Here is a 27,001-nt window from a genome sequence, read left to right on the forward strand (position 1 = left end):
CAGACGTCGGAAGGTAATTGACGACTGCTATGTTCATTATTACATCCAACAACAGAACACCTCAATCGCTTAGGAGTCATTCTTGTCTACATCTGGTCTGCAGTTGCCAACTCTCGCAAGACAAATAAACAACCACAGCTTCAAAGACATTTTTTGATGATTTATTATCATCAGTATTATTTATTATCAAGTATTTATTACCAATAACTGAGCCTGCAACATACTAAACTGAAACCACTCTTTTATCTGAAAAGCAAAAACAGAAGCTATTTTACAAAAATCAGCAAACTGCAACAAAAGTGGGAACAAAACTCATCTCCAATCACCTGTGAGCAGAATAGTATTGGAGAGATGGAAAAGGAGAAAAACACAAGAGCTTCACAGGGGAGCTGTTACATAGCCACATATTTATTATAGCCTATTAAAATAGAGGCTATTCTAACCATATTTACTCTTTGTATTAGTATAGGAGTACTTGTTTTTTATTACAGCCTGTGATAATTAAAGGGGTCATATGATGTGATTTAAATTTTTCCTTTCTCTTTGGAGTGTTACAAGCTCTTGGTGCATGAAGAAGATATGTAAAGTTGCAAAGACTAAAGTCTCAAATCCAAAGAGATATTCTTTATAAAAGTTAAGACTTGTCCACACCCTCCTAAAATGGCTCATTTAAACATGCCCCCACATGTCTACCTCACGATGTGGGAAGATTTGGATAACACTGCCCAAATGTTCATGCAAAGAAAGAAAGCATAACTTTTCTTCTCGCTGTAGTATTGTTGTTGCCGCCATGTTGTGGAGACGCTGTGTTTCGTTGTGAAAGCGAAACTACTTTGTTTGGCCTTCCAAAAGAGGATGATATCTGCTTCGTCATGCCTGGAGCTGATCCGTGCTGGTCGCTGAGGAAATACATCAACTTTGCGCTGTGGCTCGCCGGATCAGCTTTTACTGTGGATGAAGCGGAGTCTCCTTCGTCGAATCAGCCGGCCATTCCTCACTCAAGCCCGCAGTGTGTGACGCTGTGTGACGCATTTTATGGAGGACTGTTTCCTGAACCTGCAGACTAGCCTACAATGGGTCTGTGCTCAAAGGCTGTTCAATAAAGTGGGGCAGTTCCAACTTTGCAAGGACAGTCTCACACCTCACACACACACCCTAAAAGTACATTTTTTATATTTAAAGAATTTGCCACTGATGATTCAAACTCGAGTTTTAAGCAGTGTAGAGTATCGCTTGTTGTTTGTCGTTTCTCTGATCACAAATGCTGACATGGTTCTATGTTTATGTGCCGCAATATGCAACGCAATGTGTAAAAAGACAGTATAAGTCATTATAATCAGTAATTATGTCCCCACTGGGTGCAACAAATGCCTCGTTTGTAATGGGTTTTATTGTTTTTGTCTCGTCATGCCGAGACACGCGGCATCACAGTATGTTAAGGGGCGTAACTTTTCTGTCACAAGCTTGAGGTATTCAGCCAATCACAACGCACTGGATAGCTGGCCAATCAGCGTACACATCGCTTTTCAGAATGATGAGCTTTGTAAAAATCGACATGTTTCAGAAATGCGGGGCATAGAGGAGCAGCAATAATGTACATTATGTGGAAAATAACGTGTTTTTTGAACCTTAAACTGCATAAATGCATTGCATTACACCAAATACATAACACAATGTTCTTTTTAGCAACGTCATATGACCACTTTAATACATCACAAAAACATTGTAAAAATTTTAAATTATTCCACTCCTCTTGGTCTACTTCTATCATCGATTGGATTACAGCGTCATGCGCCTTCTTTTTGAATGTGATTTTCTCCAATTAGGGCGAGGAACATTTGGCAAATTACGCTACAGGGTTTATATTGCACTTGTTGGCTTATATTGCACTGGTTGGCCATTAACTGCGAGCAGACAGAGTTTCATTCAATGTATTGGAGACTACGGTGAACATAAATAAAGAAACAAAGTTGCATGTCAGATTTCCCTAACATGCAACCATATTTTTTTTAAATAAGCCCAAAAAACTGCAACCCGCGACCCGGGATTTTTTCATGCAACTTTATAAAAAAAGAAGTCGCATATAATACGTGGACTTGGCAACTCTGCTGCTCTGGCGGTGAAACAATGGTAGACTGATGATAGCTCACTCATGGCGAGTCTAAGGTAAGACACCAGTCCAATCGGTGCTGAAACACTACTGTCAATCAAACAATCGTGGGAGGGGCCTGTCTGTGTGATGTCACACAGACAAGCATCAGAGATCGGCTCGATAATATATATATATATATATATATATATATATATATATATATATATATATATATATATATAATATATATATATATATATATATATATATATATATATATATGTCAATGCATGTGCATTCACTTGCTAAACTTCCGTGTTCCCCTGAAAATAACTTTAATTCCCCTTGAGAAACACTGTTATGTGCAAAAAGTTTTGTTCTTTCACAAAACTATTGTAACCTCTGATAAACATTGTGTTTGCTCACAAAAAGATTTTCTTCCCACCTCATATTATTTCTATCACGAAAGTTCTGACCGCAAAAATGTTTCTTGGATGAACGCAACACTTTTGCGAACAAGCATACTGAAAATACAAGTTTCTTTTATTTTTTTGAAAATATATTCTGTTTACAGAACAATTTGTGCCGATGACTTAATTTAACACAATTTTCAATGGTTGACCCAGAAAATACCTGATTTTTTTCTACAGCCACAGAATGTAACCATTGATGGTCACAGATTATTCAATTCAAGTTTATTTGTATAGCGCTTTTCACAATACAATTTTTTGCAAAGCAGCTTTACAGAAAATTGTTTCTGCAATATATTTAGTAGTAGCTTATCAGTGGTGACTGTCAAGTTGATGTACATATAAGTGTACGGTAAAATTCAGTTAATGATGTAATCAAACAAACAATGAACACTATTAACAGCAATGATTATATGTTGCAATCAAACTAAGATAAGGTAAACTAGGTAAGAGTGTTCTTTTTTCTTTCCGGCCGTCCAAAATCTAATTGCTGTTTAACCTCTGCCTGTTAGTCATGAGAGTATGAGACAGCTGCTTCTATAAATAACTAATCCCCTCTCAACTACCTCCCTCCTCGTGCTCTCGCTCAGCACTCTTCTGTTCTTGGGTTGACGCACATGTTGTTAAAAGAGAGCAGAAGAAACACTCCATATCTCCTAAAGGCTGACAGCTCTAAGAAGATTCCTTGATCTTAGGAGCTGACAAACACAGCCATGAAGAGCTTGAAGTTCCTAGCAGCCGAGGGCTTTGTTCAAACTGGCAAAAATGCGTGTAAGAACCTCCATTGCTTGTCTTACGATCTCTACCCAATCCTCTTCAAAGCCAGCTATCTGCGTGAGGAGGCCACAGTGCTCCATGACTTGGTCCAGACGTGGCCTCTGACAGAAATCAACTTGCTCAAACTGTTGGCCAGGACAGTGGACTGTCCAGATGATCTCACATCCCGCACCTGCAGGCTCTGTCTGGAGGCCATTCTCACAGGTCTGAGGGACTATGTGCTTCAAGCTCCAAGCACGTATGCAAAAATGTTACGTGTGGTGGATCTAATCGGTCTGCAAGACATAGAACACCAGGTCTGTCCCTGTAGACGGACTCTTGGCCGTTGGGCAAGAACTGAGCTGCTAACCCGCATGTGCTACGAGTCTATGGTGTCCATGCAGGCTGGCCAAGCAGCACCATCAGCGTTTGATGTGGAGGTAGATGTGCGCTTGGATGCTTTTGTTACTGGACGGAACTATGAGGTGGTGGCTCAGGCTCTGTTGCTGCGCAGACATTGCCCATTAAAACTGAACTGTGTAGGTCTGCGTGTGGACTCGCTTAGCCTCAGGAACCTCTTTTACCTTCTGAAGCTGGTGGAATCACATGGCCTGCAGAAGCTGGAAGTGGTGCACAATGTACATCTGGAGGCGCCACACATTGAGGTACTGCTCTCTCAGCTGAAGTTCCCACAGCTGCGCTCGCTCACTTTTCCTGCACAGGCTTTTAATGTACACAGGTTGGGTGCGGAGGACGAGGGCCTCATGGGAGTTCTGGGTGAGCTGATGAGCAAACTGACTGAACTGAGAGAGCTCTGTCTGGGGTTCTCCACACTTACAGGACATCTGAGGAAACTGCTGAGGTAAAGACTAGAAAACCATAATGTGACCACAGTTGCCAATTAAACTCCTACGCATTTTTCATTAATATTTCAGCATTTGTGAACTATTAACACAATTTATAAAATTTTAAATAACTTTTCTGTTTTGATATATGTGACCCTGGACCACAAGTCATAAGTAGCATGGCTATATTTGTAGCAATAGTCAACATTACAATACATTATATGGCTCAAAATTATTGATTTTTCTTTTATGTCAAAAACCATTAGGATATTAAATAAAGATCATGTTCCATGAAGATATTTTGTAAATTTCCTACCGAAAATATATCAAAACTTAACATAATTTTTGATTAGTAATATGCATTGCTAAGAACTTAATTTGGAAAATCTTTAAAGACGTTTTACTCAATAATTTATTTTTTAAGAGTATTAAGAGTAAGAGTATTAAGAGTATAAGAGTATTTTTTACACCCTCAGATTCTAGATTTTCAAATAGTTGTATCTCGGCCAAATATTATCCTAACAAACCATACATTAATGGAAAGCTTATTTATTCATATGATGTATATTTATTAAATATAGATGATTTTAATTTTTTTTTTTTAAATGCACCCTTATGAGTGGTTTTGTGGTCCAGGGTCACATATTTAAAAATGTAATTTATTGCTGTGATATGGCAAAACTGAAATTTTCAATTCCAGTCTTCAGTGTCACATGATCCTTCACAAATCATTCTAATATGCTGATTTGGTGCTCAATATATATAAATTTCTTATTATTATCATTGTTGAGTGCTGCTTAATATTTTTTGGGAAACCATGATAGACATTTTTTACTAACCCCAGCCTTTTGGATGGGAGTTACCATAAGGTATCTTTTTAATTTAAATATAAGATTTGAAACTCTTATTTGACGGTTTTGCAGTCTAATCAACTGTTTAATATCAAGCCATGTTGTCTAGCGTGTTGTAGTTGTTCGGATGACTCTCTGTTGTGTGACTGCAAGACTGCAGACAGCTGTCCCATTGCAAACCTGAAGTAGGCCAGGACATGACTCTAGCAACACAATATGTTCTATATTTACTGTAAATAGCAGCACACGTGTCTTAAAACAGTCAAAACAGCATGTCTCATAGGTGTACTGTATATTAACAGAGTGATTTATGGTACTAAAACAAAATCTGACCCATAAAATATTAATTCACCCCAGAAGCAAATGTAGCGTTTTAAATAATGTATATCTGGAACTTCATATGGATTGTGAAGTTTGCTATAAATTTCCTGTAGTATCTAATAGATTTGTATACATGCGCTACTATTCAAATTTTGAGGTTAGTAATTTATTTATTTATTACAAAATAATGCTTTTTACAACAAGGGTGCATTACATTGATAAAAAGTGACAGTAAAGACATTTATAATGTAAGATTTCAGATAAATGCTTTTGGACTCTTTTGAACCTCCTATTCATTAAAGAGTAAAAAATTACGTTTTCCAAAAAACATTGATAACAGAAATAATAAAAATAAAGGAAATGCTTTTTTGAGCAGCATGATTCCTGAAGGATCACTCAAGACTGGCGTACTGACTGCTGAAAATTCAGCTTTGCCATCACAGGAATAAATTACATTTTTAAAAATATTAAAACAGAAGAGAGTTTATTTAAATTTTACTGTATTTTTGATCAAATAAATGCAGGCTTGGTAAGTATGAGACTTCTAGGTGTGATGTAAAGTTACAAAAACATGTATTGCGCAGTGAACCACTAAAACAAAACTAAGCGATTTCAGTGCTACATTCTATCAAATTTAAATAATTGTTTTTAAATATTAATAAACATAATATTATATAACATGTATATAACATTGTTTTGTTAACTGAATTTAGTGAAAATTGCACTATTGCAGTTTGATGCTTAATTATAATCTTTTTGAGTAACTATAATCTGTTTGATTTGCCAGTCCACTGCATACTCCACTGCAGCGTATTGAGTTAGCGAACTGCAGTCTTAACGCAGTGGACATGGCCTACTTCGCCAACAGCCTGCACAGTGAACACATAGTAAAGTTGGACTTGAGCGGTCATGAGGTAGCCGACCTCTTCCCCAACACCTTCCGGAAGCTTCTGCATCGCTGTTGCGCCACACTCACTAGTCTGGGTCTGGAGGAGTGTGGACTGGATGATGATAAACTGGATCTGCTCACACAAGCACTGACACCCTGTCATGGGCTAGAGGAACTGAAGATCCTGGGTAATCCACTGAGCACACCTGCTCTGCGCCATCTTTTTAATATGCTGGCACTGGGTTTTCCTGCATTGAGGTACAGTAAAACCATGTGTTCACTGATATCTATTTGGTTGTTTTTCTTGTAATTTGATTGTATTATGTATTGTCTCAGATATGTTGAGCTGCCTGTCCCTCGTGACTGTTATCCTGAAGGTGTAACCTATCCACTGGATGATAGAACGCTGATAAATTATGACACACAGAAGTTCCAACAAGCCAAGAACGAACTTGTTGGCATCCTAGAGAGGGAGGGAAAAGGACATATAGAAGTCTGCACGCCATTATTTGGAGCCTATGATCCTGATATCAATGAGACGAGCAATGAGCTGGGAGTCTCCATGCTGCAGTCCTTCAACAGTGTCATAGGAAACTTCATCGACACAGTCAACAGTGTTACCCAACGGAGAGAGCAAAGAATGATGGAGTGAGAGTGATATAAAATTCACATAGTATATTCACATAGAAAAGTTATTTTAAATTGAAATATTACTGTCACAGTATTTGATCGAATAAATGCCTTGAGCAACTGAAAATGAAAATCTTACCAACTCAAAACTTAGAGGAAATAATGCAAAAATAGCTGTGATTATTTACTTTATAAAGCATTTAAAATAATGAATGCATTACATGTACTTATAAAGTATTAATATCACAACTTATACTGAGTATTTCAGTAACCAGCCCAGTATTGGTATCAGTGACGTTCAAAAAACTTAAAATACTCTCTTTAGATTTTCTTTCTATATCAATTTAAAGAGCTAATGTGACTAATGAATCCACAGCACATATGAAGGTTGGAATAACAGAAATGAAAATATGAGTTGCTACAAATAATACATGGGCATGCAATTGTGTAATAATGTATATTAAGGTGTGCAATAAAGAATTCAAAGTATTTACAGCTGTAAATGCATAGGATTTAATTGTGTGACTACTTTTGTAACTGATGAATTGTGCACACTGTAGTTATGAAATTTTACTTATGTCTTGTAAAATCTGTAAGTCACTTTATATATACAGTCAAAGTATATTGTGCATTTATTGTTCTTAAAGTAAGTCTGTATTCAAACCAATGGCCTTATCTTTGGGGTCTACTGTTACTTCCCATTAAACTGTCTTTGAAAGATTCATTGACTACAAAATTGTCATTACTTTTTTCCATTTAAAGAAAAAACAAAACAAAACAGGCATGTGAAGAGTTGTCAGAAAGGAAATTTTAATAAGTATGGGACTCACAACCTAATACATTTTCTCTTAAATACAAGACACCAGACATCACACCAAAGAGGGGATTCAGTCTCTTCACACTCATCCTAATTCTTTGCCCACTCCTCTTTTTCCTTCCTTTCATGAATAACCTCCTCCAGATAGGGCTCAAGGTAATACACATCCTACAAAGAACAATATTAATTGTGAAAAACATTTGAAGCAGATGCTTAAATAAGTGTACATAAACAAATATGTTAACCCCATAAATAATCTCATGTATTTTCCAAACCCATGGTGAATAAAATTATATGCAGAAAAATGTGCAAACACACAAATGTTTCATTCAAGACACTCAGTGTCTGTCCCTATTCACTTTTATTACATGAAAAAGAGCGGCATGCATGTTTTTCTTACAATCTATGTTTGTACTCCATGACAAAACATGGGATTTTTTTCAGTCAATCGATCACTTAAAATATGAAATTCTTGAAAAAATTGGAACACTATCTAAAAATCTTTGGGTCATAAAAATATTTATTTAGGCAAACTACACAAAGAAAAAGCTGCTAAAATTAGAATACATAAAGCTAACATGCTTTCTCACCTCCTCATATTTAGTCCACTGGTCCTTGGGAAGAATCTGTTGTTTCATTGAAAGATCCAGAGCTCTCTTGAGACGGAACATTCTGTCATTGTAAACTTGTTCTGGAAGCCGACGAATGGCTTCTTTCACGTCACTGTCCTCATTGATGGTATCATCCCGCATCAAGCCTATATAACATGTAATGACAAAGCAACTGGTACATTTGTTTTCAATGTAAATATCAGTCCATAAAGGTCACAAGTTCTAAACAATGCTTTGTCTGCATGGTAAAGAGAAAGCATTGCTTACCAAGTTTGTTGAAACCGCATGCATTGTAGTACCACTTCCTGAAGCCCACCAAGAGCCTGCTGGTCGCCGCTGTACAGGGACAGGAATATACATAACACCCAAAATTAGAGAGAAGTAATAAGGCGAGTATTCTGATATGTCATCCACCTTAAAACAACTGACATGAGATTCAGTTAACCACCAGTGACCGAATCACGGAACATTTCATTATTCCTAATGCATCGTTTACAATAATTAAGACATAAATAGCCAGTTACGTGGGAATGGAATCAGAACATAGTGATATTTTGACTGGTAACGTACAGCCCGCTGGAGACAGACGGGGACACACAGTAGAGGACATCAGTGCTTTACATTACAAAACTAACATCCTCGTCAACAAACAGTCATTTGAACAGCACAGGAATCATGCAGGTGGTAAAATAACTCTTTAAAATGATGGCAACAAATCCATTCGCTCGCAACTTTCCAGAACGCTCACACAAATAACATAACATTTTACCTGGTGCCCTCGACGCCATTTCTGTTCACTGGGAAGTCGCACAGGATTGTGGGATATGTGACGTCTAGTCCGGTGATGTGGCCGCGTGGGGTCATTGGCTGTCACAATTTTTATTTATTTATTTTTTTTTAGAAATATTTAAAATTTTTAGTAATTTTTCTTGACCCCCCCACTATTTTATTGAATCTCTCTAATACCAATATTGTCTATACATTCATGGCTAGACTTCATAAAGCCTTATTTTTCACTTTTTTGAGTCATCTTTCCACCACATATTCTATGATAGAAATTAAATTTTAAACACTGTTGTTCATGTCTCCATGAGACACTTTCCAACAGCTGGATTTCAAGTAGGGCTGGGCGATATATCTAACGATATAATCATGCGCATCTAGTCAGTAAATCTGGTTCCATGATTACCGCTAAATCGCCATCACCTGCTTTCAAATGGAGCGGCATTTAATAGACAGAGCCGTAGATCACTGACAAGCTACGCAATATCGGGTTCATTATCGCAGATGTATCACCTTCGATAATGAACGCGATATTGCGTACCTTGTCAGTGAACTACGGCTCTGTCTATTAAATGCCGCTCCATTTGAAAGCAGGTGATGGCGATTTAGCGGTAATCAGGGAACCAGATTTACTGACTAGATGCGCATGATCACATCGTTAGATATATCGCCCAGCCCTAATTTCAAGCCATCAGATTCTGTCCCCACCCCTTGATCCTTATACTAGGAGGCTGTAATATTTATGACACTTATCCTGGTTAAGATCAGTCCCTATACAAAATATAATCAACAACTTTTAAGCCACTGGGACCGGAGGAACACATTCCAAAAGCTGGATTGCTTGCCATCAGATGAATTTCCCCATGTTTTTAAGCCAGGATGATTTAATATTTAAAAACATTATTCTGCTTCATTTCAAGTACAGTATGTGAAGTGTGGAGGATATTATCTTCTCTTTAAGATCACAGATGTAAAAAAAAAAGTACTGAGGTCCTTTTAGAAGTACTGAGTACTGAGGTACTTCCTATGTGTATTTTATCTGATATTAATAACTTAACATTCACAAAAATACACAAAAAATGAAAAAAATAAAGAATGGGTGGAGTCTGAGCTTTACAGCTTTTCGCTTAAAATTTGTGTGGCAAATTTGGTTTTAGATCTAGACCTGTATAACTTGACTTAGACAAGTACACCAAGGGTCATTTTCAGCCTCCTATTAAAACGGAGTATATCATCACAGGATAAAAGATGAACTGGTGCTATACCCAATTTAACTTTTCAATGTTTATTTATAAAACTATGTTCATACAACCAAACTATTAAACATAATTCCATTTATTCTGTACATCTACAACGTTTTCTGAAATCTTTCAAAGTCTTCAAGAGTGGCTAATGCTACTTCTGAGCAGAAAACTTCATCAGGCAGGAACACCAAGCGATCCAAGGAGATGTAGTTGGGTTGAGATGGTTGGTACTGAGCCCGGCCCAAGTACTCTAGAAACAAGTGTCGCTCCCGGATGCGAAGAAATTTGGCATTAAGGACCTTTGAGAAAGTAAAAAAAAAAAAAAAAAAAAAAGTAAACTCACCTATTACACTGCATGGAAAATTTCGATTACACATTTATTACACCAGAATACACCAGTTATTTCTATTATATGACAGAAGAGAAATACTATGCAAAGCGCCTCAGTTAAATGATTCTACCTGTACATACAATCACAACTCTAAATTTATAAATAAACTCTAAACTGCATTTGCAGTCATAGGACTCCCAACCAAACCATTATGAAAGGCCTAAATAATATGTACCTGTGGGAACTTTGCAATAAGCGAGTGTGGAACATCCATGGTGTTGTGAATGAAGTCAAATATTTGGGTGAGTTTTCTTTTATTGGCTATTAGGACTTTAGGAACCGTGGTCACAATATGCTGGATTTCATTTCCACGAAATCCAAACTCCAGTTCACAAACCTGGATGAAAGAAAGAAATGAATTCCTGTCACATTTAATATCACAATAAAAAAACAGAAATATATATTATAAAGAAAAAACAAATCAACAACATTTCAGACCTTTAGATTCTCTTTAATTGGCTCTAAACTGCCACACAATAGTTTTGGTAGACGAGTCACAACATCTCGGGTCTAGAGCAAAAATCATGACAACAACACAAGGGTAAATGTAGGCAAAAATCACTTCATTATAGAGTTAACCAAAACAAATATTTATAAGCGTATAAGCAGTGATTCTTTTTTGTTCTATAAAAAAAAATATATATGAAATTCCACTTTACCTTCTCAGCACTGAGTCCCAACTGCTTCTGAAAAAATCCAAGGCGGTTGTCGAGTCTCTCAACACTGAAGTTAAGCAGGTATGGAGCTTTGCTCACCATAGCAGCCACAGACTGCTTACTGAACTTCTTTGATTTCAAGTAGGACACCTAAAATGAACAGACCAAAGAAATAAGGTCATCTTTAAAAGAAAGTCACATTATCAACACGATACCCGTGAAGCAGCCTGAGAAGTTTCAATGCTAAGTCAAGGATCAAATCTTTCTTACAGCAGCTAATTAGTTTGCAAAAGTTTTTATTACAGTGTGTATATATATATATATATATATATATATATATATATATATATATATATATATATATATATATATATATATATATATATATTCTCTTTCTGACCTGGCTTCAAGGTTGTCCAGGCTTTCTGTGAGGATGAAGGGGTTCTTGGTGAGCAGTTGGCCCAGTTTAGTCTCTTCAACTCCCAGATCTTTGAGGAGCAGTAGTTTGGGTGCAACATCGGCATGGAAGTCAAGTCTAACCAGCATGGAACCCACATTGGGTCTCTGTTCTAGTTTCCAGAGGTTGACACCTGGAAAATGACCAAAAGATTAGACAAATCCAGAATAATTCAACATAACTTAAGATATGAGACACACCAAGCTGAACCAGTTTGCTGAGAGTTTCTGATTCATCAACATAAGGTCTGAGTGTGGAAGATTCTGGTGGAAGGGCAGAAGGTACGTGAATCTGGACTGCTTCCTCCTCGCTGATTTCCTGAAGTGGTGAAGGATGCACAGCTGCGTCCAAATCTACAGAAGACAAGACATATGATGAGCATGACAATTCAATCACGGCTTCACGAGCAAGTAGATATAATACATACCTTTACTCACCTATTCGATGCACGTCAGAATTGAATGGCACAACCTCTTTCTGCGCAAGATCAATCTTATTATACACATCTGGCGAGGCAGCTTGGTGGTCCGTGAAGTGTCTCCATGTCTGTCTGCTGTGTGTGTGTCTGGTGCTGTGCTGCAGCAGTGTGAGATGTGCGCGCTGATGCAGTGCGAGTGTCGACTGCTGGAGAGCTGCAGATAAAGGCCTCGAGAGCAACAAACTCACACACCGCTGACAAACATGCATGACGACTGGAATGGAATAATATACAACAACAGTGCGTTATTACGTTAATTCTTATTATGTGTTATTGTGAAAATACATTATTTTTGAATTAGTAACTGATATCAATTTCTGACTCCATTCAATGTCATTACAGTAGTAACATGATTAAATCGTCTATACAAGGCGCAAAGGGGAGAAAAGATTCAGTTTGTATCACAGCGTTACTATATATGTATCTATATCCTAGACATGAGCTGACATTTTTTTAAAATATGACATTACCTGTTTTCGGTAGTAGCATATAAACCTCCTCATATACACGACTGCCTGTTGTTCGCGTGCTGTTTCCAGTCTTCTTCGTTGGTGATGCGGAATGCACTGTCTCAGCGCCCCCTAACGCATGGATGAATAATTGCATAATCAATTCAGTCAAGGGACAAAGGGATTCATTACTTTTTATTACAAAAAGTAGATAACACGGCTGTATCAAGTCAGGGCTAAAGGCAAATAACGTGATGTGTAAGAACATTAATTTCAGTTGTTTTTATTCCAATTTGAATAAAACAAGCATATTGCGAGGCATTTAAGCACTGTACTATAACAGATAGTGTTTAATTATTGTAATATACAAAACATAGAGTTGTCACAGGTAACATCCAGAAAACCAAAAATCTATGGACCATTTTAAAAAGTGCTTGCACAATTACAAAAATTATCTTTATAACAAATGGCACAACATTATTTTAACAAATGTATATTACAGTGTATAACATTTTATGTTATATGCTTGTCTGGGTGACAAGCTAAACTAAAGCTGCTTTTGGGTAAATGTTCACAACACTGAAGCTCAGGAAGAATTTAAGAAAATAGTGTTGTTACTGTAGAAGGTTTGTGAAAAAATAAAATAAAACTAAAACAACACGTTGTAGGCCAAGGCTTCATTATATATATAAACATTCAAACTATTTATTTATTTTTTTTTTTTATCTTTGGAGCAGCTAAAATGTTACTCTTTTATGTTTAAACAAAGAAAATACTTTCATGAAAGTAAACATGTACGTTGCATGTCAACATGTAATTCAAAGCATGCAAAACAACAGGAACCATTAAATAACGAAACAGATGCATCTGAAAACGTGATTAAAGAGAACAAACTGAAGGCTCAAAGCCATTGAAAGTGAGCACAACAAACTAATGGAGTGGCAACAGCTGTGCAATTTCACTTCAATGATCACAATTAGATTTGTACTTTCATTTTCTGTTTTCTAAGATAAGCGTTTCTACAAGTTTGAGAACAAAGCATTATATTTTAAACCTCTACCAAGTCAGAAGAGTTCAGAACCATTTAGTTTTTTGTCCAATGTGCATGCTTGTACTGAGAAACTGTTAAAAGAAGCACTTTTTTTTGCAAGTGAGACTGAGCGCACATGTAGTATGCATGACAGTGCACATGCACAGAAATACATAAAACATTATATACAAACAAAACTATCAAAAAGAATAAAATCTGCCAGTGTTGACCATTAAAAAGTCTATATAATGTGAAATCTGGGGCCAGGGGTGGCGATGATGTCACTGTAGGGCTCGTCCTGCCTGAGCTCCACTGCCTGCTGTTTCTTTAGCACGAGAAAGCTGTAGAACTTAGCAGCTGCTTGTTTCTTGTTGTTGTTTCTGCACAGATCCAGCAAGCTGATCGATTCTGCTCCGGTCTTAGCAATGACTCTCTGTGGGAAGAAAGAGGAAGGTTTTTATGGATAGAAAACCATTTTATGGTTAAACTGAATATGCCCTGACAGACCTCATTTATCAAGATAGGTAGTCTATGTTCAAACCTGTAAACCGTGCAGCATCTGCTGCGTCCTCTTGTTCCACCTTCTCTCCTCCTGATCCTGGTCTCCGCTTTGACCTTCCTCCTCCTTTTAAACACAAATTCAGAATTAACTGAGGTACTGGATCTGACAGGAATCAAGTGCAACCAGTACTCAGCTAGTCACATGCCTCATATGATAAATTATAATAACTGATCAATTAAAAATCCAAATGAAAATCAAAAACCGGGCATTTAAAATTAAGTTGGGCATAAACAGCTGTACTATTATGATGCTTAGTGCTGAAAAGTTCTTCTCATGTAGCTCCTTGATCCTAATTTGTGGTTGTTAAAGCCTCCTCACCTCCTCCTCCTCCTCATCATCCTTCTTCTCTTTGCTCTTCTCTCCTATCAGGTCAAATTCAGGGATGAACTGTGAGATGTTGGCCGGTTCCTCAGGTGGAAGGTCCACCTGCTGCATGTTCACATGCTGTGTGGACACAATGGAGGAACGATCATCCTCCAGCATCTATGAGAAAACAAGCCAGAGCTCAGAATTAGAAAAGCACAAACAGTGGGGTCCAAAACCAACACTAAAAATCTGTCATTTAAAATCTCACAGGTAAGGCAGGCTCTGTGTCCTGAGCTTTGCGCTTTTGTCCACGGGGTCCAGATGGAGGAGGCATGACTGATTCATCAAGAGTCGTGCGACTGCCCTCCATGGCTGAAGCCTGCAGAACACTGGGCTCCTCCAGGATAGTCTGGTCTACAAAAAGCCAAACATGGGCATTCGTGACAAACTAGTGAACTACTGTTAAAAATCTTAATGTCCTCAAATTTTTATAATGCGCCTTCTGATCTAAATAGTAGTTAGCCATATGAGTCAGCCTCTCTTACCAATGATGTCTCTTTGCTGAGACAGGGCCTCTTCTCGTGGAACCTCAGGGTTCTCCAGGTCTTTGAGGAACTCATCTAAGCTGTCTGCTTCTCCACCCTTTCTTCTCTTTCTCAGTTCATCGGGAACCAAAGGGGTCAGGCAGCGTGTGAACATCTGCACAGAGAGGTAGAGCTGGTCTTCAGACAGATGATACTAAAGAAGATTGGTAATTCATTTGTGTAGCAATTCAATGGGAAACCACATTGTTTAATGGCAAGACTACAAAAAACTGTCAAAGTAAGTTGTTTATTAAATTTCTGTGCATAAGTATGAGTAAAATAGGGCAAAAACAACCATATCCAAAGCCACTTATGTATTTTGTTGCACTAAAGCCTGTATTAATGTCTCACAGCTTGTTCCAGAGATCTGTCCTGACCTTGAGCAGTCTGCTGTTCCAGAGGGGCTGAGCTGGCAGAGAGAAGAGCTTCTCCACTCCTCCTGTTTCCTTCCACATCATCAGCTTCTTGGTAGGGGGAGCCAGATCCAGAGTGGTGACAATGTCGGAGTAGTCGCTCAGCTGGGCACGGATGGTCTTACTGTCCAGCTCCTTCACACTGTCCACAATCAGCTTCCTCTTTCTTTTTGCTTTGGTTTCCTTCACTAATAATATATAAAATTAATGATATATAAAATTATGTCATTATTTACTCACCCTCAAATCATTTTAAACCTGTATGACTTTATTTCTTCTGTCGAACACAACAAAAAATATTCTGAAGAAATGACTAAACAGTTATTTTGTTTGTAACTAAACAGTTTCAGCTGTCATTGACATCCATTGTATGGACCAGGAAAAATTCTTTAAAATATTTTCTTTTGTTCTGCAGAATAAAGAAATACATACAATTTGGAATGACAAAATGTTCTTTTTAAGTTGGAAGTTTTTGAATGTAGTATATCAGGGCTCAACAAAACATTTTTTTTTTTCAGATTTCAAGGAGCTCCTGCCAATTTTCCTCTAACCTTATCACAGATTATGACACTTAAAAAAACAATCAATTATTTGCTATAGGTTTCTTTTTTAATACAAATTTACATACATTTACATTTTATTTAATCAACAAATGATGCATGTCAGAAAAGTTTTATAAACAAAAAGAGAACAAATCAAACTTAAAAAAAAAATTATATAATATGGGATAATGTGCAATAATATTTGGAAATTATTTGGCTATAATAATATAAAATGAACTATGCCATGACAGCTAAAAATTCACCAACATTTGTTGGAAAACAATGGCATGGTCACTTGTTAATCATTTTAAATATAATTAATTAACCCTAATTATAATTTTTTTATTATTAGTAATTAATATGGTAATGAATAATAATAAAATCTAATAAAAATATTCAACATTATAATACCTTGGTGACATATTTAAAGTAGAAACTTTATGATCATCAAGACATAGTGATAGTTTAAGTGACAGTTCTGTAAACTGGCCAACCTTAACTGTATAACTGCACTATTACTACTATTTCTCTGTTCTGACTGACCTGTAATGTCAATGGGCTCCAAAGCAAAAGCCTCCTCTTCATTATGGACTAGGGTGGTCTGTTCGGTCTGGTCTGTCATGGTGGGCAGCTGCTCCACAGGACCAGAATCAGGGCTGTCTGGACCTCCTGCTGCTATTAAACAAAATGCAAAATGTTTAATTATTATGCATACCACCGAATGTTGTTATGATGTTATCTGCATTCTTACGTGAAAGGTTATCAAAATCATCTTCATCATCTCCACCGTGGTCTTGGGGCATCATCACACCCTCAGTGATGGCTGGAGGGTCATCGAAAATACCACCTCCATCCTCGTTACTGAGCAGCTTGTCCACTGTAGAAACAGGAAGTAGCCAGTTCAGTCTCAAAATGCTTGTAAACACAGCTTTAACTTCTAAGCTGCTTGCGGATGCCACTCTTACCCAGCATGCCTCCCTCTGTGCTCTCCATCGGGTTGTCTCCAAAGTCATCCTTGTACTGGTCGTACTCTAGGTGATTGGACTTGTCAGCAATCTGTACGCTACTTGACTCTGACTCCAGCAGCAGGTTAGATGCAGACGCCCCATGGATGATGTCCACTTCAAACGCACCTTCCTCTCGCATCATCTCTCGGTCATCCATCCCGAAATCAGCTGATGAGGAAAATGTGTCGGGTATAAATTATCTACTGTATGAGGACAATGCATGATCAATTTAAACAATAAAAGAGGTACAAACACAAGACAATATATGTTAAAAACATAAAGAGGATGTGTACATGCCATACCAAAGTCATTCTCCTGCAGTAGATTGAGGTTTCCCACTTCTTCTCGCATTGTGATCTCCTCCACACGTGATTGATTCAGGGTGAACTGTTGAGCAACGTCAATGTCGCTACAATCCACAACACAAAGAAGGGTCAACACTAACTGCATGCAAGTCTAACTACATTCATACATCTAGCCTCTGATATCTCTAAGTTAAAGCTGAACATACTCCAGGTCCGGAAGAGGCTGATCGAAGTCATGAAATTCTTCGGGTAATGTGATGGCGTTGTAGGCAGCTTCACGGTTCTCCTCAGGCAGGTCGACCACACCTGTGTCAAACAGTCCACAATATATTATCTCTTGCAGTACAACAGGACCAACTTCTTATGTAGGCCAGCCACAACTCACCTGGGCGAAAAGCCATTTTAATCTTAATAAAAGCCTCATTGCAGTCTGCCAGCAGGTACTTGGCTTTTCTGTGGTAGATCCTCACTACGCCCAGGAGTAAGTGCCCAGACGTACGGAGAGCCATTTTTACCTATCAAATTAAGCAAATATTATAAATAAATGGAGCCGCTATAGAGCTGCTCAGTCATGATGTCAACCTGAAAGCCAATCCAGAAGGAATTTCTGATGTTTACATGCCCACAAATACTCTGTTTATAATCAGACTGATGTGTCAACTGGAAAGAAAAGCCTTTGTGTAAACACTTCAATCCATCCGATTGAGCTTGATCTGAATAAAATTTTGATTTGATTGACTGGGGTTATTAAACCAAAACTAAAAAAAAAAAAAAAAAAAAAAAAAAAAAAACCTTTTCGTTATTTGAAATAAGATAAACTTTGAATTAAAATGAAATATATATATACTATATGCACTTTTGATGTACTAAAATAACTAATTAGAAATTAATAAAAAGGATAGACATATTTATAATAATAAAAAAGTTAATAAAAATATATATAGACATATTTAAAAATGACAAAACACACAAAATTACCAAAACTTTAATTAAAATTAAAATGAAAACAGAAAATAATTTTTTTTAAATAAAATTAAAAATATAAAAAAGTATCTCAATATTACCAAAATAACACCAGTGTAGACCTGGAATAATCTGAACCACAGGAAAAAATTAAGCATGTGAATGCCTAAATCAGACTATTTTCTCAATTGGATTATAAAATGTAAACAAATACGTGAATCGGATTGCAATGTTCAGGGTTCATATAAACATAAATGATAATTTGTGGACGTAAACATAACTAGTCAAACCTCAAACTTGAAATCTAGGGTTTCTGGACTACAAAATGAACAGCACTATTACTCTAAACAGGTCTGCAAAGCATTTTAAGCTCTGACATGGCATTTAAAAATGATAAAAACAAAACAAAAATGGAATCCACAAGAAACATGGACAAAAATAAACCTGAACAGCATGATTTCAAGAGAATCTATTAACCTTTGGAGAGATGATGCTCTCTACACTGCTCTCCAGATTGCATTCAAACACGTGTGCTTTGGTCAGCTTCTTATCCCAGTGGGCCGCCAACCAGATTTTGGCCAGCGGCCCACGTTTACTGAGGACAAAGTGGGCGTAGAACATCGTCCCTGCACCTTCTCACACTGAGGTGGTGGGGGACGCTGAACCTGCAGAATAAAATGGCAATGGTGTTAGGCATATATACAGAGCCGGATTAACGCAAAGGCAAACTAGGCACGTGCCTAGGGCCCGATTGGCGGGATGGGGCCCAGACAGAGGGACAAAAAATAAATAAATAATAATAATAAAAATAAAATAAAAATAAAATAAAATGTACAAATGTCCTATCTAAGATTTATTTCAATATTTATTAATTAACTAAAAATAGTGATGATGTTTATCTTAATCATAGACTGTTACATTACGTCACATTAACGCCAGCCCATGACTGTATTTATATAGAGGCGCCAGCCAGTTAAGTCCGAGGAGACATCAGTGCCGGTCAGAGGTCAGAGCGGGACAACAAAGCTAGCAGGCAGGTGTGTTTTGAGTAGGCTAACATTCAAGATGCTTTCGGGTGCGGCAAAACGTAAAAAGAAAAAAAAAATGAAGAGGAACAAAAGAAGAGACAGCGGGGGGGCTTTACAGAAATTTCTGTCGGGCAGCCGTCCGACAGCTGTGAACCTGCTCGAGTCAGCAAAGCCAGAGGCCGAGCCAGGCCCGGAGACACGGCCCGAAGACGCGGTGGAAGATGCGGCGGAAAATGCGGCGGAAGACGCGGTGGAAGATGTGGCGGAAAATGCGGCGGAAGACACTGTGGCACCCGCGCCGTCAACATCAGCGCCGTCACAGAACGACAAACTGATGGAAGAACAGCAGCCAGCCAGAAGTGAGCCCAATATCGTTTTGCAGCAGGAGCCTCTTGACCCAGAAAGGGTATTAACAAGCTACCCATCTGATCCTGCAAAGTGGGACCAAATTGATGACAGGATGCGTGAGTACTTTGCACTAAACCATCCCTGTTAAAATATTGGAGATTTCTCTGCATCACAGAGGAAATATTGAGACATTAACCGAAGCTTAACCAAGGAACATTTCTTTAGAAAAAAGCTAAAAACCCTGTCAAGAAAATGGTACTACTGCCTTAACAATGACACTCCCAATGGATGAGGATAATTTAATAGCATTTAGAGCTGTGTAATGACGTATAAATAATGAATATCAAAAAATAGTCTGATAGACTGTTTAATATACAACACAACCAATTTGTAACCAAAGACTAGGCTATGTAAAATGTGAATTAACTTTTATTAGTAACTTTGGTAAGTTTCAGATTTCAATTCATAAATAACAACGATGGAGGGGGGCCCAAAAAATGCAGCCTGCCTAGTGTAGTCCATTTATTTAATCCGGCTCTGCATATATATGTATGTATATGTATGTATATATATATATATATATATATATATATATATATATATATATATATATATATATATATATATATATATATATAATTTTTTCTTTTCTTTTTAAATTAATAAACAATTATTATTATTTTTATGTCAAACCACTTTTCTCTATAGCAGCTAAATATGCAACAACAACCAAAAAACTTTAACCAAGCCATACATAGTTTAATGCCCTTGAAATGTTTCAATATTGTGGGCTTGTGGTGGTATCAAAAAATTGCTGTTTGTTTGAGTTTGTAGCAGAACTGTGTCAGTCCAACCAGTTCAGCAGATTTCTTTAAAAACCTTTAATTTTTATGCAGGTAATAGCGTCACTCAGGTCTTTTAAATGGTTTATTTCAAAGAAATCTAAAAATATCACTTAATAACTTCTTTTTGTCATAACATACAACCAACATTCAGTTTTTAAGGGTGTTCATTGTAATTTCATGTATCCATGTTTAGTTTGTTGCAGTAACCTTACCTTTAAATGAATTCTAGAACTTACTGTAGTTTTTTATTTACATTACTACGCATTTAGTCATAAAACAATACGGTATTTATTAAATCGGTTTGTATGTGTGTTATTAATGAAACAGTCTCAGTCAAAAAAGATTCGACTCAAAGGGACAATTCATTCGTGAACTTGACGGACATCGCTAGTTAAGTGTTTTCTTGCCTTGTTGGGTGTTTATCGTGAATGTTTACAAAAAGACAATGTAGCAGGTCTATTTGGTGAAATAAATTATAGCTTGCCATAACATTTTAAGAATTTACTGGTGTATGTTAGATGTATTGCTTGAATGTTTGATGCAAAAACTATACTCGGATAGAAATGCACGCACTAACGTGTATAATTTTTTAAAATAATTATTTTATATCTTTTATAAAAATAATTATCTATATGTAACGTTTTTCAAAATATCCCCTCAGTACATATATGGGTGTGTGACTGCAAGTGATGGCGGGGCCTGCGTGATGCGCACACTTGACTAATGCGCTGTGGCCAAACAGTGTCAGCGCACCCCTGCACTTTTATTATTCGGCTCGTAATGGTGTTATTAGAATATGCAATAGTATACAAAATGAATGATAGTGTAATGACTGTTAATGTAACAGAAAGGACATACGTTTTGGAAGGCTGCAGCTAAAAGAAGAGCTAACAAGCTAACGGTCTGCTGTCGCGAGATCAACATCTGCCAGGAATCTGCGGCGCGCGCCATGTGCGGTTTTTCCTCGTGCTTTGCATGCGCAAAGACGCCGAACGCATTCTCCACATAAGTCATTTCAGCGCTAATAATGACATTTTAAGTGATGACATAAAGAAGTGATGTTACACAGCGCCTGTCATTTGCCGCTGGTGTAGAGAGGGAGAATGGAATTTTCTAGCATGTTGCATGACGAAATCGAATGGTTATGATACCAGTGCATGCATTTAAATGCATTTTAATTTCTGTTTTCGCCGAAAGTACTTACGCGGAACGGTCCTATCGTAGCTTTCCGTATTTAGCAACCGTATCTAGGCTACCTTTCTCACCCTCCTCCCACTGTGCAGTTTCACTAAAACAAACAAAATGGCGACGCCCCCCTCCCGCCGTGAGCTTCATTTAAAACGAGCTGGATGTTAATGAGGGAACCTGTATGCATGGCAGTTCGTGTAGGCTACATGAAGAATGGAAAGAATGAAAACAAAATGCAATTTTGATGATTACAAATCCGCATAGCTGTATTTCGAGATTTTTCCCCAACTAAATATTAATATCGTTTTGGTTAAGATGGACAATTATTAGGCTATATTGAGACAGACAAATTTAGGAAGGCAGAAATAACTTTCTCTGAAAGAACAAGTTGCTATTTTTAGTTAATAACAGTGATGATGAGAATGCTGATTAGATATTCTTGAAACTGACATCTGGTTTAAAACAACGAAATTGGTGGGCTATGTAGGCCTATGTAGCTACCGAAATGATTTACGTTGATGAATAATCCTAATTTACAGTGGAGCTCTCAAAGGATCAGGGAATCTTTACAATTATCCGTCTCTTGAACTTTAATTTGCTGTTACACTGAAAATATACAAACACAATGCACGAAAACAAATTACACTGCAATGGAAAGCCATGTCTTCTTCAAAACAAGTATTTATAGTCAGGGGCGGACTTACCCATTAGGCAAAGGTAGGCGACTGCCTTGGGCCCCAAAAAGCCAAGGGGCCCCCTAATGGTTTTCATATAGCCTACGAGATGCGCATTAAGCGCGGATACGCGAACAGTTTCTGTTTACGGTGTTTATTACCACGACAACAGTCTGCGTGTCCGAGTTGAACGTGTTTCTTGTGTATCCTGCTTGTAGCAAATGAAAATATTATTCATCTGAAGTTGACTGAAGCACGAGCGCCAGGTCTCGCTTTCCCAGCGCGCGCGCACACTTCTCTCTCTGCGTCTGCTCTGTTCAGCGAGCGGCTGAAAGGAGCTGCTCTTTCAGTTAAAACACAGATGTGTTGCTTCTCTAAATTGTAAGTATAGCCGAAATCACTGCACAGCTATTGTCTTTATCTTATGTGTAGCCTATTTGATTTTATCAGACGACGGCACGATTATAAATCAGGATTTTTGTGCAGATTAACATCTTGGAAGGGAGAGCTGTAGTGTTAATGGGTCGCGTTTCAGTCACTATTTCATGTTCATCCCGTTGTTTGACAACAGAAACAGTCAAATATATCAATGAAAACAGTTTTGAGAATTTAGCTGCATCAAAATACAGTATGTGTCACAGAGAGGCAAACAAGTGTAATAATAAGTAATAAATGTACATTTTGCATGTTCAGAAGAAGTGAGCAGCCCTGTCCTGCGAAAATGCAAACAGCTTTAAGTAAATTGCTCAGTGCAAAGAAAGAGAAATAATAGGAACCTAGTATTTCTGTTTTTTTTTTCTCCACGTGTCTAATAGACATGAACAAGTTCTTTGAAAAACATCTATGACCTATGAAACATGTCTACTTTTCATGCTCTGTTAACTATGGTTTCACTAATAATAAACATATATTGCATAAGGCATCCATGTTTGTCCATGCACATGTTGATTAGATTAAAAACTTGAAGGCCCGGTTTCACAAACGGGGTTTAGCTTAAGCCAGGACTAGGCCTTAGTTAAATTAAGATATTTAAGCAACTTTTACAAAAATGCCTTAGAAGAAAATGTTACAGGTGTGCATCTTGACACAGAACAATGAATTTTAAGATATGTCAGAGCAAGATGTTTTCAGTTGAGACAACTCAAACATGCATTTTAGTCTGGGACTAGCTTAAACCTTGTTTGTGAAACCAGGGGGAAAAGTATTAATTTAAGGTATGTTTAGAACAGATAAAAATGTGTGATTAAGTTGTGATTATTCTAGGTAAATGTGTGCAAATATATAGGGCCCCATTCCTATATTTGCCTGGGGCCCCAATTCACTAAATCCAACCCTGTTTTTTTTAGTGTATATCAATTTGCAAAGAAAGTTGAATTTATTGTCCAGAAAATCCAATTTTACAGCCACCAGATGGTGCTCACACTCCATCCTAGTAATGGATTACTGCCTCACACTAACTCCTGGATGGATAAATTAAGCACTATAAATAAACGCTTAGTGCATCTTGATATCTGTTGTAGATCATGAGAATTTTTATACATTTAATCTTTTTCTTCCAATATGGTGGTGAACAAAACTTACTATCAAGACATCAAGACATTAAAGCATTTCATATGTGAACAACCACATAACTTCTATTTCACTTGGCGGTTTTTCACCAAAGTGTCTCAGAACAGTGCAGTTCTTGCGTCAAATAAGGTAAAATGATAAAGAACCAGGATACAGTGTTCTACCATTAATGCCAAACTGAGTCGGACTCGAATAGATTTGATAAAATTTATGTTATTGTGTACAGAATGCCAAGGAATAAAGGTTTATTTACTGACAGTTATGATCATTTAACAATAAACTTTAACTGTGCCAAGAAATGAAACCTGCTTGGCAATTTACTACTTTACAGTATTTGAGCACAAACCTATTGCATGTGTAGTATAAAATTTGAGTGGAGGTTTATAGGAGGACAAAAAAAATTGTGGCAGTTCTGTAGTTAGTTTTTTTTTTTTTTGGCAAGATGCTGTCGTGCTGTAACTTTGTTTTGAAATATATAAAATTATAATAATTGTGTTGCAAACCTAAACTTGACCTAATTTTTATACCCTTTCAGATGTAGAGATATGGAAATGCATGGATGTCTTCCATTCATCTATACAAATTAACAAGCAAATATGAAATTAAAATGATATGCAATGTGTTTAATGTATTTATATATCCAATACTAATACAGAGCCACCACCTTCATGTAGAGTGAACCTAAGGTGAATGTGTTCTGCTGTTTGGTGCATATGAGCCATGCATGATGCCCTTACGTTGTCCTTTGCTTTTAATGACAATAGCGCTACCTCTTAAAGCATTTTGCATAAATCACTGGTGCTTTGAGGAATGAATAGGGACAGTCATTTCCAGCATATTACCTTTAGGGTGAGGGGTTTCCTAGTCTGAGAATATGAATTTCCATTACTCCTCCATGACAACTGAATCGCTTACTTTTAATTGGAAATAATCATAACTCTCTTGTGAGCTTTACTGTGGAGGGCGTTATCATGCATTTATTCTCATATGGTGCCCACAGTGTCGGCCCAGAATGAGACATCTATCAAGTCTCAAGGCAGGAGACACTTGTTCTTCAGCAAGTGGAAAGGAAAGTGACCTTGAGCAACAATGGAAGAGAAACTTCTCTATCTCTCCTTCACCAAGTCTCTGCCCATCCTTCATGATCAGACGTTTTGTTGAACTGCCTTCTAGCTGCCCTTTTGCAGGTCATGTCCTCCACCGGGGCTGGATGGGCCTGTCATTGTCACAGCTGAGGTTTGAGCGCAGTGTGCTTAATCAGGCCTCTAAGAATCTCATTAGCGCACGGATGCGGGCAGATGCAGACGAAAGACAGAAACACAGCGAAGACATCTGCACTCGCTCTCTTGAGTAACCATGAGTGCATTTGCAATCTGAATCTGCAGCCAGTGGGAAATGAGAACAACAGTATGGGATCTGCTGTAGACGCGCAGGAATGGTGATCGCAAGGCATGCCAGAGATGGAAACTCATGACTGAGTGCTTTCCTCTACACAACACAGCAAGGAGAAGGTGTTAAAGGGGCAGTTCAACACCCAAAATTAAAATTACTTGTGTTCCCAACATTCAGTATTCTGTGGAATATGAAAAGAGTAAATATAAAGACGGTGCTCATCTTGCTTTCTTTCAAATGAAAATTCCACTATCATTTGCTCACCCTCAAGTTGTTCCTCAAACGTGGATGAATTTCTTTCTGCTGCTGAACACTAGAATGGTGGTAACTAAACAGTTGATGGACCCTATTGACTTCTGTAGTATTTCTTTCTACACTATGGAAGTCAGTGGGGACCAGCAATTGTTTGTAACCCATATTCTTCGAAATATCTTCTGTTCATCAGAAGAAAGAATCTCATACATGTTTGGAACAACTTGAGGGTGAGTAAATGATGACACAAATTTCATGTTTTGGCAAACCCCAAAAACACTAAAAAGTTTAAAATATTATCGAACCCAAAAGCTCTGTAAAAGTTTAATATTGTTGTTCACACGATTTGTGCACTATATAAGTCTTCTCAAGTCATACTATAGCTTTGCATGAACAGACCCATATCAAAGTCTTATGATTTAGACCTGAGTCATGGTTGTAAATATTTAAGTTTTGTACAGAGCTGATTGTTCAGTTAAAAAAACACTTTCAGTAGACAAAACTCTATAAATGAAATTACATGATCTAGGACCTATATACAGTGCGTGCTATTGCAATTCTATTCCTCACGGCCTGATTTCCATCCGTGTTAAATCAATATGGTGTCTATCCTGATACAGTCTATTCACCGATAACAGTGCAAAGAATCAGCAGCCCAAATATATGATGAACAAATCATTCAGGGCTGAATTTCCAGCATCATAACCATAAGGGTCAGTAGACTGTAGAAACCATTTCCTCCAATGGTCTCTACTGTATACGATCAACGATCACAGGCTCCCAGTGCTTTTGGGAGATGCAGCCCAGACTGGTTTTGTGGCCACAACAACAAATAATTCTAAAAAAACATATTAAAAAAAAGAACAATTGGTTCAGGAATCTGCTATTACAGCTGCTTGTGTCACGAACAGGTCAAGGCAAAATGTGCTCTCTAGTATATGTGATGGAAAGGGTGAATGAAACGTGATTTATGGCTGAAAGTAAATAAGTGCTAGCGCTTGTCTTGGTTACCACACTCACTCCTGCTCTTTGTACTCTAAGCTCTCTCTCTGCCTGTGATTCTGTTATCCCCTTCAGTGTCCGGCTTTAAAGTAGTATGCTAGGAGCACTACAAAACGCTGATGTGTCATCTCCCAGTTTACCGTGGCAAAGGAGAACTTTTACCAGTGACCTTGATCTCAGTATTGGCGTGAAATGATGTAGAAAGAGAAAAATTGCTGGTTCGACTCAAAGAGAATTTACGCTTGAAGCTG

General features: G+C 37.6%; 4 protein-coding genes across 9 annotated transcripts; 1 reads left to right on the forward strand and 3 right to left on the reverse strand.

The window, feature by feature from the left end:
• Nucleotides 1-2,550: 2,550 nt before the first annotated feature.
• On the forward strand, nt 2,551-7,393 carry lrrc14b (leucine rich repeat containing 14B). Its single transcript, XM_019110161.2, has 3 exons — nt 2,551-4,180; nt 6,123-6,482; nt 6,561-7,393. Exons 1-3 carry the CDS (start codon nt 3,276-3,278, stop codon nt 6,874-6,876), a joined length of 1,581 nt encoding a protein of 526 aa, XP_018965706.1. The 5' UTR covers nt 2,551-3,275; the 3' UTR covers nt 6,877-7,393.
• Nucleotides 7,394-7,642: 249 nt separating this feature from the next.
• LOC109097056 (cytochrome b-c1 complex subunit 7-like) lies at nt 7,643-9,188 on the reverse strand. The gene is made up of 4 exons (XM_042745294.1): nt 9,052-9,188; nt 8,550-8,618; nt 8,262-8,428; nt 7,643-7,839 (listed from the first exon to the last, which is right to left on the reverse strand). Exons 1-4 carry the CDS (start codon nt 9,068-9,070, stop codon nt 7,762-7,764), a joined length of 333 nt encoding a protein of 110 aa, XP_042601228.1. The 5' UTR covers nt 9,071-9,188; the 3' UTR covers nt 7,643-7,761.
• A 1,142-nt stretch (nt 9,189-10,330) lies between these two features.
• Nucleotides 10,331-12,920, reverse strand: mterf3 (mitochondrial transcription termination factor 3). 2 transcript variants are annotated; one of them, XM_042745073.1, is made up of 8 exons: nt 12,762-12,920; nt 12,251-12,505; nt 12,014-12,166; nt 11,757-11,946; nt 11,360-11,507; nt 11,139-11,210; nt 10,876-11,037; nt 10,331-10,608 (listed from the first exon to the last, which is right to left on the reverse strand). In XM_042745073.1, the coding sequence occupies exons 1-8, from the start codon at nt 12,895-12,897 to the stop codon at nt 10,414-10,416; spliced, it is 1,311 nt and encodes a 436-aa protein (XP_042601007.1). In that variant the 5' UTR covers nt 12,898-12,920; the 3' UTR covers nt 10,331-10,413. The 2 variants fall into 2 exon arrangements, with proteins under 2 accessions (XP_042601007.1, XP_042601008.1); XM_042745074.1 differs by lacking the exon at nt 12,762-12,920 and having other exon boundaries at nt 12,241-12,381.
• Nucleotides 12,921-12,922: 2 nt separating this feature from the next.
• On the reverse strand, nt 12,923-22,691 carry rad21b (RAD21 cohesin complex component b). Of its 5 annotated transcripts, none has more exons than XM_042745072.1 (15): nt 22,566-22,691; nt 19,065-19,117; nt 18,930-19,013; nt 17,875-18,004; nt 17,696-17,795; nt 17,487-17,593; nt 17,143-17,352; nt 16,929-17,054; nt 16,721-16,852; nt 15,600-15,823; nt 15,184-15,337; nt 14,907-15,052; nt 14,651-14,815; nt 14,312-14,395; nt 12,923-14,203 (listed from the first exon to the last, which is right to left on the reverse strand). In XM_042745072.1, exons 2-15 carry the CDS (start codon nt 19,071-19,073, stop codon nt 14,012-14,014), a joined length of 1,863 nt encoding a protein of 620 aa, XP_042601006.1. In that variant the 5' UTR covers nt 19,074-19,117; nt 22,566-22,691; the 3' UTR covers nt 12,923-14,011. The 5 variants fall into 5 exon arrangements, with proteins under 5 accessions (XP_042601006.1, XP_042601005.1, XP_042601003.1 ...); XM_042745071.1 differs by lacking the exon at nt 22,566-22,691 and adding an exon at nt 21,878-22,000; XM_042745069.1 differs by having other exon boundaries at nt 18,930-19,117.
• Between the last annotated feature and the right edge of the window lie 4,310 nt (nt 22,692-27,001).

This window comes from Cyprinus carpio, chromosome B19 (genome assembly GCF_018340385.1).
Source record: "Cyprinus carpio isolate SPL01 chromosome B19, ASM1834038v1, whole genome shotgun sequence".
Taxonomy (NCBI): Eukaryota; Metazoa; Chordata; class Actinopteri; order Cypriniformes; family Cyprinidae; genus Cyprinus; species Cyprinus carpio.